The 11,190-nt window shown below is 38.7% G+C and overlaps 3 protein-coding genes across 3 annotated transcripts; all 3 read left to right on the plus strand.

Moving 5' to 3' along the window:
• Positions 1 to 275: 275 nt before the first annotated feature.
• On the plus strand, positions 276 to 2,076 carry LOC122292652 (wound-induced basic protein). Its single transcript, XM_043101108.1, has 2 exons — positions 276 to 568; positions 1,677 to 2,076. The coding sequence occupies exons 1-2, from the start codon at positions 498 to 500 to the stop codon at positions 1,747 to 1,749; spliced, it is 144 nt and encodes a 47-aa protein (XP_042957042.1). The 5' UTR covers positions 276 to 497; the 3' UTR covers positions 1,750 to 2,076.
• Positions 2,077 to 4,666: 2,590 nt separating this feature from the next.
• LOC122292202 lies at positions 4,667 to 5,959 on the plus strand. Its single transcript, XM_043100439.1, has one exon. It carries the CDS (start codon positions 4,667 to 4,669, stop codon positions 5,957 to 5,959), a length of 1,293 nt encoding a protein of 430 aa, XP_042956373.1.
• A 2,089-nt stretch (positions 5,960 to 8,048) lies between these two features.
• On the plus strand, positions 8,049 to 10,920 carry LOC122291472 (galacturonosyltransferase 8-like). Its single transcript, XM_043099200.1, has 3 exons — positions 8,049 to 8,375; positions 8,669 to 9,916; positions 10,324 to 10,920. The coding sequence occupies exons 1-3, from the start codon at positions 8,190 to 8,192 to the stop codon at positions 10,597 to 10,599; spliced, it is 1,710 nt and encodes a 569-aa protein (XP_042955134.1). The 5' UTR covers positions 8,049 to 8,189; the 3' UTR covers positions 10,600 to 10,920.
• The last annotated feature ends 270 nt before the right edge of the window (positions 10,921 to 11,190 follow it).

Below are 11,190 nucleotides of genomic sequence, written 5' to 3' on the forward strand. Positions count from 1 at the left end.
TCTACAAGTGAGGTTTTTTAATAAATTTGAAAAGAAGTTATTTATAGATATGTGACTTCGTTTATTTAAAAATAAAATTAAAAAAATTATATATTAGTTAATTTTAATTAAATATTTTTAATTAAAATAAATTTATAAATTAGTTAAATAATTTTTTTATATTTTTTAGGACTTGTGAAGAAGTTTTTGACTTTTGAACAAGGAAGAAAAAGTCTATAAATTTGGATGGGCCGACAAAATTGAGCCTAAACCGGCCTTATTGCCGATTCTCCGGGACCGTGTCTGAGACTCTGAAAACATTCGGACCGAGCTGAATTGGATCCAGATATGGGTTTGATTTGGGTCATCCGACGTTCACATTTCACAATTACCATATAACAGGTGGTGTCGTTTTGCCGAAGGTCCGCACTCCGCAACTCTGAAAGAGAGAATTAGGGTTTTTCCTTTGCGTGGGAGAAGAACATAACTTTTCAGGGTAACGAACCTGATTGGCCACAATGATCTACGACGTCAACTCACCCCTCTTCCGCTCATTCCTTAGCCAGAAGGGTGGCTCCTCCGACAAGAGGTTCTTCCTCAAATAGCTTTTTCTATGCATATGCGTATCTTTGGTTTTATATGCCTTGTGATTGCTTTAATCTTCTGTAGGTTTTTTATTTTTTTATTTTGATGGTTATGTTCTGAATCTGTTAGGAACTTAGAAATTGTGAAATCATGAAGCGAATAAGTGCCTTTTGGGGTGATTTTTTTGAAGCTTTCCACAAAGGGGTTGGATAAAGTAAATTATTTTGGGGACAATACGGTGCGGATTGCTGCTTTAACTCTAACGCAATAGGAGAATAGAAGTAGAACGATACGAAGAGGGCTCTTTTTTATTGCAATTAAACCTCGCTGGAATGCTGTCAACGAATATTGTATTAGTAAAGGAAATCAACTCATGGGTGAATTTGATATTTACTCTATTAATCTCTACAACCAACCACATCTGTTTTTTTAATACAAATGTGTTGGATGGAATTCAATTATACATGCATCTAAACGAATCGCCAGCTAATTCTTATATTTCCAGTGGCCATTCTTTGATCAATATAATTTGTTTATTTATCAAAAAAAAAAATTCTTATATTTCCAGTGCATCTAGTTTAGGAGGGTCTGATTTTATCATATGAATGTGTATAAATACTTATATAATGGAGTTCTTGGAGAGGTATCTATGCTCTTTAGTTATATCCATATCGTTTGTCTCTCTCTAGCTCCCAGTAAATATTCCTTATCATGTGTTAAAATTCTTGGTTTTGTTGTTAATATTGATGCATGTGCAACCTTGAGGAGTAACTCAGTTGGTCAGGCCTTGGGTTTGCTCCCCAATAATCACCAGTTCGAGTCCCCTCAGGGCCATTGGAGGTTTACATAGCTGTTGACTTCAGGGCCCTGTGGGATTAGTTGAGATGTGCGCAGGGTGGCCCGGACACCCACGCATTTGGCGTATGCAAAAGCACATATTGCATTAGACCCACCCATTAGGTGTATGCAAAAAGCACATATGCTTGCATAATTTTTGTTTTCGATTTAAAATCAGTTGATCTATATGTAGTAACCTTTAAGTGAAACTTATTGATCTTGTTCCTTCGAAATTGTTCTGATTTATGGACGGCATTGCATTGTTGGGGTTTCAGGAAAATGGAAGAGCAGAAACCAAAGGAGCAGAGACCCAAAGCAAGTGAGAATAAGCCTATTATGACAGAATGATATCTGTTAGGGCTATTATGTCTTAAATGGGGTAGGATAGTGGATGTCCTAGCTGCTATGGTAAGTGTTGGTGGTTACTTGATTAAACCATGCTGCGATTACTTGTCTCAACCCACGGTTACAGACTTTACTTTTGAGTTTATAATGGTCTCTGTTTGGACATGGATGTTGTTATCTCTATTTTCTAATGCCATAGCTTTCCTTTGAAAAAAGACAAGCCACTTGTTTATGCATGTGGCTCTTGTACTTCTTGTTGTTCTTTTTCCCTAATTTTCTTTAGGTTGTTCTCTTTAATGGAATGATCAAGGACTGGTGGTTGACTTCAAAGGGATAAGACTCGTCCTTTATGATATAATTGAAGGTAGATGCTGCCTTTGCACGTTTCGATGGTGAAATTGTCAACAGTAGGCCCTAATTGTAATCAGCTAAGCACGTGACTTTAAGGTGGGGTCCGTACTGAAATGAATAGATAGCTCCCTATTTGAGTTTTAATAGGGTCAGTATCTATTCATTTGTGGCCGGAGGCAAATATCAATATATTATGCTACTCGAAGTACAAGCTTCATGACTCTTTTTTTTTTTTTTTTGATAATCTTGGGTGTCCGAGTCAGCTTACGCGCACCTCGACTAATCCTAAGGGGCCCTGAAGTTAACGACGAGTACAAGCTTCATGACTGTTTCGCTAAAATCTTGGATGTCAATGAAATAGAGACTATTTAATGCTGGAGCTAGTTGTGGGAACTTCCAATGTTGTGAACATAACGCTCCATTGGACTGCCAAATCCGTAATTAGGTTTTTGTGGCCATTTCTTCCTGCAAAAGAATCCTGAGGTGATCGTCGACCTCGGTGGGTGACTGCTGTCCTTACCTTGCCCATGGCAAGCTACTGGTGTTGAGGTGCGATCCATATGCAAATAAGAATATCAAATGCCCAAGGAAACTAAAGAATCGTACTGTAAAGTTTTGGGGGGAAAATAGAGTCCATAAGTTTTATATTTGGAGGGATAGAGGTTTGAAAGACTTCTAGAGGCAAAAGTGAGTCATGACTCATGAGGAGCTAAAATATTAGTGTATATTTATTGGGATGGAACAAAGCTGTCCCTGCCTGTATTTTGTTCTCTTCTGCTCCTACGATCGGAAAGTGCAAATCCTACCGACATACAATAGGAGATCAGGTACATTTTGGCATCGATACGTTGGTCAAAATGAGATGGGAAAGGAAATCTGCCAAAGGTTCCACTGAGAGTGATAGCATACCGGAGGACCCAAAAGGTTAGCCAACAAGCAGACAGAGTGGGTCCCTTGAGAGGTTAAAAGCCATGGACCAAATATATATAGAGGGGTGCATGCAGGGCATGAACTTGAGTGGCAATGAGTGGCTTCCCATGTGCACTCCATCCTACCTTCCAAACGCTTCAATCACTCTCTGTCTCCTCATTATGAATCTTCCTATATGTGAGGCACCCACTCCCACTTTTCTAGTTTAGATGTGTTCCATCCACATCAAATTGAGTTATATCTTCGTAGCATTGTTAGTTTTTTCCCATTTTAGAGGGAAAAAGGCATCGAACGGATGCAAGGTTGCAGGACCAACTTCAAATGTCCATCTCTCATGTTCTAAGTTTTAAAACTTCGAAGGATCTGAATTCCATTATTTCAAGTGAATAACAGTCTGAGTTTAATTAAAGGCGTATTCGTATATATTTTGTCAGTGGTTATACGGCAGTAGCAACACGAAGACCAAAGCATTTGGGGGAAGCAAGAGTGGTGAAATGACCATGTCACATATGTCATTATGCCAATCTTTTGAAAGAAATATACGTTGTAAATCAGGGTTTTGATTGCTTCAATACTTTCCATTCCGGTCAAAAGACAACTTTTGCAGCCAAATGGGCATAGGAAATTTGATATAAAAGAGATCAAGAAAAGTCCAACCAGTATGTTCCATTAGATTCCACCCACCCACCCATACATACATACATATATATAGATATTACAGTTATTACTCTTAATTAATCTAACTTGTAATTAATTGAGGTTCACCGGGGATGAAAGAAGATCTAGTACTGCAAGAAATTAACACACGATTTTGCCTGGAATAGTGCCTACAGATAGCTGGGAATCTACCTGTAAATTCCAAACTTTAATATCCTTAAAACAGTAAGATGTTTACCATGATAAACATTGAACAAGCATGGTGGTTACACGGAAATCCACAACAATTTCCTCGGTAAATAGGGTGGTTTCCTGGAAATATATGAAACTCTAGAAGCCTGTTAAATTTTTCTTGATGTGATGTTCTTATTTGTCTTATACAAATAATAGCGAGCGATGGCGTGAACATGTTAGTTAGTAAATCCTTGTCTGATTTGTTATTTGCATGTAGAAGATGCTTCAAGCGAAGCTCGAGATTTTTTTTTTTTATATTGGTAAAAGGTACAGTGCGACATCTAGCAGCAGATTTCCACTTGTTTACCTGATAGTATAAGTTTGCTTGTGCGCAGAAATAGACTCTTCCTTCGACGGAAGTTGATTGGAAGTAATTTTCTTTGAAAAAGACGTTTAGTTTATACCGACTCCATGTAATTATTAACGAGTGCTTAAGGATGGGTTTGTTTTTGAAAATCTGAAGGAAGAAGGTGAAGAAAAGAAAAAAAAAAACATGGTGGTTACGGACAGGCAGGAAAAAAGTTTCTAAAGGTGCTTTTTCTTTCTAGCGGTAGTTACTCTCTCTCTTCCCAGTCTCTTCCCTTTATTCACGCCGCTCTCACTTCCAATCTCATGCTTTTCTCTTCCACTGCTAGGAGAAAAAAACAAGGAGAAAACTTTCCTGTATCTCCATTCCATTACCATAGCTGAAACAGAATATCACAACCAAGCCTCCCTTCACGTTCTCTCTTAGATCCCAACAGAGATAATGTCTCAGTTCTCTTTCTCAGCAAGCACCTTCAAGAAAAGAGAATTCTCTAGTCTTCTCCTCTCTCACTTCTTCCATATTTGTTTCTTCATCCTCTCTCACCCTCTTTACTTTTCTTACTTCATTTTCTTCTCCCCATATCTTCTCAAGCTTCTCTCTTTCCTGTCTCCTCTCTTCATCACCACCTTTCTTCTACTCCTTGTTCTTCTCACTTTTTCTCCCAACCTTGTCCAAGAACACTCTTACTCCGAATTGTCAGAATCCGGGGTGGGTTTTCTTGTTGGTACATGTCAGTCTGTTTTCGAAAGATTACAGTCTAAAGGGCACGATGAAGACGAAAATTCTCAACAATTTGAGGATCTTGAAGTGTATAAGATTGTGTTTGACACATCGACGTTTGAAATTAGAGAGGACCCTGCGGAAGTTTTGGAGTTGGAAGTTAAAGAAGTTTGCTCAGAAGCATATGATTCACCGGTTGACAAGAGTTTGGATTGTGGGGACAATTTTATCGGTGGATTGGAATCTCTAACAGGCAATTCAGATACATATCCGGCTGAGACAATAAAGCCGGGAATCACTCAGCAGATTGTCGATGTGAAGAGATTAGAATGCTTTTTGCAAGAAAAGAATGAGTTAGAAACCATGTGGGGTATGGAGGAAGACAAAGAAGTCAACCAACCAGGCGTAGAGTCCTATAAAGTGGAAGAAAGAACGGAAAAACTGTCCACGAGAAGCGGATCCGAGGCAGTGTGTAATAAAACAAATGATACTACTCATGTGAACACTGACTATGGTGAAAAGCTGGATTCCAAGATGAGGGTGAATTCCAGGAGACTGGGTGCAAGTATGGAGAGTCCTAGTAGTGATGGAGAGTATTATTCCCCAGTTATGGAGAATTATCAAACATTTGACTCAAATCTAGGAAGTTTTGGCTCCATGAGGAAAGAGAAGGAGTGGAGAAGGACATTGGCATGCAAGCTTTTCGAGGAACGACACAATGTGGATGGAAGTGAAGGGATGGACTTACTTTGGGAGACATATGAGACAGAATCGAGTAAGGTGCAGGCAAAAAGCAACAAGAAGGGGAAGAACAGCGGGGTTGACTACGAGGACGAGGATGAAGAAGAGGAAGACATGGATGCACAGCTGTGCTGCTTACAGGCTTTGAAGTTCTCAGCAGGGAAGATGAACTTAGGAATGGGAAGGCCTAATCTTGTCAAGATCTCCAAGGCCCTGAAAGGTATAGGATGGTTGCACAATCTCGGCAGGAATGGCAAGAAAGTGTACCATTGAATCAAGGTTTTATCTTATCAATGTCATATTGGCAATAGCAGATATGTGTAATGTTCAAGGATCACAAGTAAATATTGCCTCTTGTTTCACATTTTATTGATATGTTTTCTTCCCTTCAATCTGGGGACAGTGTGCATGCAAAAATTATATCTCCAAAATGTGCGAAGAGAGTAGCAGGGCAAAAGATCACTTCTCTCCAGAGCTTGGATTATTCTCTGGTTTTGTTGGTGGAAGTGGGTATGAGATGATGGGTGAGATTGTTACCAGATTAGAGACCTCCATTCTGCACGATCAGCAATAAGTGTGCTAGGAGGTACATGATGTATTATAGAAAGGCTCCAGCATTTTGCCTCCGAACCCCCCCACCCCAAAAAAAAGAGTGAGAGATGTATGGTAAAGTATGCATGCTTTATAATAAATTATAATGGTGTTAGGGCCCTGTAATCTTATAATGCATGTCACGCGTTATGCTGTGATTTATTTGGGAGACAACCAGATAGTTAGGCGTTCATCCAACATCCACAATATATATGATATTTGGTAACCTTTAGTAGGTATTAGTTACTACCTGCTTTCACACTGCTAACGTGGGCATCCTAGGCATAACCAAGGTCCAAGGATGTCATGTTTCTTTGTTTGATCTGAAATCCTCTGCTTCTTTTTTATCAGCTCCAAATTCCAAGAAGATAAGTTTAACAAAAACAAGTTAAGCAGCATGGTGCTATCCACCAGAACAATATAGAATTCAGTTCTTTAACTTGTACTAGGTTTTGTATGACGATCTGCAGATAGGGTCCCCCCCTCCCCCCCTTCTTATGATCATTCAGAATTTGATCGTTGCGGGTTCTTTCTTTCGAGTCGATCATTCATCTTCCAGTTTCTGTTTTAGGTATGAGAAAACATGAGAATAGGCAGCTAACATGTATCTGTTTCATGAGGGTTTTGCCAGTTTGGTTCAAGAAAACTCTCAATTTCATCGAGAGGAAGTTAGGAAGGCTTTACTTTATAGCATGCCCTGTAAATTAAACATATCATATATTCATAGACAAATCATCTATCAGTTATTCATCTTCTCAAATGCAACTAAATTCAGAAAGAAGCACGCCATTAACTTTGGAGAAAATAAACCTCAATCATTTTCCTTTTGGAACTGGGAAACAACCTTAATCATGATCCTCGAAAAAGCAACCCAAGCATGCTCTTTTTTTTTTTTTTTTTTTTTTAAAATTTAAATCTACAAGCAACCCAAGCATGCTCTTTGTAGGATGTTTCATATTCTCCCTGAACTTTCTAAATCAGCTTAAACTAATTATTCCTTGGAGGGGATCATGATCGAGGAGGTCTATGCATCTTCAAATAAAGTGTTATATTTATGGGTAAAACCCCTACACTTCAACATATATGATACCATTTATTTCAAAAGTTGATAGGAAAATGTAGATTTTATTATTTATTTTATATCTTAATATTCTTCCTCATGTGTGGACCAGACTTTTCATCAATGAGTCACTTAAGGAATATTTAATTAAATGAAATAAAGTGTAGAGCCAACATTCGAAGCAGGACCTCGGTTCTGATATTATATGTAATCACTACTTGTTTTAAGAGCTTAAATTGATAAGAATATGTAGATTTTATTATTTATTTTATATCTTAACATAACGTATACAGTTATCCATTCTTTAGATTAATCTTTAAAATACCTTATTTACATCCAAACTTGAGGACCTCCTCCTTCAACGTTAATTTGAGCATGGGCCTAAAGATCAATTTTTTTTATTATTATTATTTAAGAAATTAAAGTCAACACATCTTATACATTTTACCTAAATTTTGACTTTAAAATATCATTTTCAAACTTCATAATGCCAAAGGACGTGAGTGAGTGAGGACCAAACCAATTAGCCGTAACGTTTGACAAAGTTTTTCTTAAAATAAAAGAAAAGAAAGGAGATTTTTCTTCGCTTAAAATAAATCAAGATTAATATTCTTAAGTCCCATATAACTAATTTTTATAATTAATAAAGCCGACCGACACAATATTAATTATAATAAAAAAATTATTATATAAATATTATTCCGATAATGTTCTCTCTCCTAGGGACGTGAAGGCTCTATACGGAGTGAACAGTGAAGATTCTCTCTCTCTCTCGCTCTCCGTGCCTGTCTTTCTGACAAAACACAATTAACTGAAATCGAGTTTTCAGATTAGCGAGAAACGAGCACGAGAATGGCGAGCATTCGGATCGCCCGCACTGCCGAGAGAGTAACCGGAGTGGGAGGATCGATCCGGAGCCTGAGTTTCATCTTCCGACTCTTGGCCTCTGCCATCGCCATCGCTCTCTGCCTCTTCTTCACTCTCTCTTTCCTCTTCACTTCCCGCACCGACGACAACACTGCCGACCTCCACCACTTCGTGAGTATCCCCCTGTCCTTCTCTCTCTTAAGATCTGATTCCCGGAATTTTTTTTCTCTATAGACGAAATGCAAAGCAATTATTATTTTTTTTTTAAGAATTGAAGTGATTATATTTCCATGGTTTAATTGGGTTTAACTTCCGTTCCTTATCTATCGCTCTGGATCCGCTTGAAGGAAGATAGTTTTGCTTTTTCGCGAAGCAAACGTGTTTCTATTGTAGAATTGTAATGTAAATGCAGGGAGTTTTTATAGGTGAAACAGGCAGTTAATTAATGGATTTCTGTGGATCAGGGTTTCGGTTCTGGTTCATATGGATTTGGAATTACGAGAAGATCCGTACTCGCCCTCAAGTCGGACCCTCTCAAGCCCCGGCTGGATCAGATCCGGAAGCAAGCGGACGATCACCGGTCCTTGGCTCTGGCTTACGCCTCCTATGCGCGGAAGCTCAAGCTCGAGAACTCCAAGCTCGTTAGAGTTTTCGCCGATCTCTCCCAAAACTACACCGATCTCCTCAACAAGCCCTCGTATCGTGCTCTCTCCGAATCCGACGCACTCTACCCTGACGAGTCGGTTCTAAGGCAATTCGAGAAGGAAGTGAAGGAGCGAATTAAAGTGACGAGACAAGTGATTGCGGAAGCGAAGGAGTCGTTTGATAATCAATTGAAGATTCAGAAGTTGAAGGATACGATTTTTGCGGTGAATGAGCAATTAACAAAGGCTAAGAAGCAAGGAGCTTTCTCAAGCTTGATAGCTGCAAAATCAATCCCAAAAAGCTTGCATTGTCTTGCAATGCGGTTGATGGAAGAGCGAATTGCTAATCCAGATAAGTATTCGGATGAGGGAAAGCCAACTCTACCGGCGTTTGAGGATCCAAAGCTTTACCATTATGCAATTTTCTCGGATAATGTGATTGCAGCATCAGTGGTGGTCAATTCGGCAGTGAAGAACTCAAAGGAGCCGTGGAAGCATGTTTTCCATGTTGTGACTGATAAGATGAATCTTGGGGCAATGCAAGTTATGTTCAAATTGAAGGACTATAATGGAGCGCATGTTGAAGTGAAGGCAGTTGAGGATTACAAGTTCTTGAATTCTTCATACGTGCCGGTGCTTCGACAGTTGGAGTCTTCAAATTTACAGAGGTTTTACTTTGAGAATAAGCTTGAGAATGCAACAAAGGACACCACGAACATGAAGTTTAGGAACCCAAAGTATTTGTCCATTTTGAATCATTTGAGATTTTATTTGCCTGAAATGTACCCAAAATTGCATAGGATTTTGTTTTTGGATGATGATATAGTGGTTCAGAGGGACTTGACAGGGTTGTGGAAGATAGATATGGATGGGAAGGTGAATGGGGCGGTCGAGACGTGTTTTGGGTCATTCCATCGCTATGCACAGTACATGAATTTCTCCCACCCCTTGATTAAGGCGAGGTTTAACCCCAAAGCTTGCGCGTGGGCGTATGGAATGAACTTCTTCGACTTGGATGCTTGGAGGAGGGAGAAGTGCACGGAAGAGTACCATTACTGGCAGAATCTGGTAATGGCTTGATTCTTTTCTGTTAATTATGTTCTTTCTAACATGCTTGAGCAACATTTGGTCCCTAAAATCAGTATTCAAGTTCGTATACATTTTTATTATGCCTGTTTGCTTTCAAATTACAAGGCACTATTTGAACCAATTGATCTTTTTTTCATGCTTTCTAATTCAAATTATGATTCACTATTTGAATCAATTGATCTTGTTTTCTTGCTTTCTAAACACCCTGCCTGTAGTTGTCTTGAGAATTTCTTCGTAATTTCTACTGAAACTACATAGTTTATTGAAAATCATGAATGCACTGTTATTAATTTGTTTCTCTTATGCATTTTTGTACGTGTCTGAACTCTACAATTTATTTATAGGAACTTTCTCAGGTCTAGTATTAACCGATAATCTTGTTGCAGAATGAGAACCGCACCTTGTGGAAATTAGGCACATTGCCCCCAGGTCTAATTACATATTACTCAACAACGAAGCCTCTGGATAAATCATGGCATGTTTTGGGACTTGGTTATAACCCAAGCATCAGCATGGATGAGATCCGTAATGCCGCGGTGGTACACTTTAACGGAAATATGAAGCCGTGGCTTGACATTGCAATGAATCAGTTTCGGCCACTTTGGACAAAGTATGTTGACTATGATTTGGAGTTTGTCCAGGCTTGTAATTTCGGTCTCTAAACAAGGAGCCATACTCGAAGCCTCTCCAAGGAATTTGGGTATGCTTATTTAGCCGCAAGCATCCATGCCATAGTCCTGTTGCCATCGCTTATACATTAACCAAGTCATCTTATTTAATACTGAAGAAAATTTCTTCTGTTCAAGTGTAAAATGCTGCTTAGTTGTATCAGCTTTAGATTCTTCTCTAATTTGTTCATACAAGAAGCTTGTTGGGTTATCTTTACAATTTTCAAATTTCCATTTGCTCTTTATTTTACCTGTTGTTAAACATAAATCTATTTATAAAAAATCAGAGCCTGTGAAAGTTGTAAGTTGGGTGCATTGCAGCATTCTTGTTTGTGGAATGTTTCAGTATATTTCTTTAGTTCTCTGATAATGCGCCTATATTGGTCATCTCCGTGATCTCTTTTTATTTGTTGTATGGCAAACATCAGAATTCCCATTCCGTCACCCTTTGTCAGGCTGGCGACTCAAACGAGCTTCTTACTTTTTCTCATCTTCACTGAGATCCATTTTGTGATGGATGAAATTGCTTCCAGCACGTATATTGTCAATTTGTCATGCTGCTTTTAAGCATTAATGAGATACAAA

This window comes from Carya illinoinensis, chromosome 13, assembly GCF_018687715.1.
Source record: "Carya illinoinensis cultivar Pawnee chromosome 13, C.illinoinensisPawnee_v1, whole genome shotgun sequence".
Classification (NCBI taxonomy): domain Eukaryota; kingdom Viridiplantae; phylum Streptophyta; class Magnoliopsida; order Fagales; family Juglandaceae; genus Carya; species Carya illinoinensis.

Coding starts and splice junctions, on each gene's coding strand:
- LOC122292202 (XM_043100439.1), top strand. CDS start 4,667: ATGTCTCAGTTCTCTTTCTCAGCAAGCACCTTCAAGAAAAGAGAATTC.
- LOC122292652 (XM_043101108.1), top strand. CDS start 498: ATGATCTACGACGTCAACTCACCCCTCTTCCGCTCATTCCTTAGCCAG. Junction 569..1,676: donor GGTGGCTCCTCCGACAAGAG/GTTCTTCCTCAA, acceptor TTGGGGTTTCAG/GAAAATGGAAGAGCAGAAAC.
- LOC122291472 (XM_043099200.1), top strand. CDS start 8,190: ATGGCGAGCATTCGGATCGCCCGCACTGCCGAGAGAGTAACCGGAGTG. Junction 8,376..8,668: donor CTGCCGACCTCCACCACTTC/GTGAGTATCCCC, acceptor TCTGTGGATCAG/GGTTTCGGTTCTGGTTCATA. Junction 9,917..10,323: donor ACCATTACTGGCAGAATCTG/GTAATGGCTTGA, acceptor ATCTTGTTGCAG/AATGAGAACCGCACCTTGTG.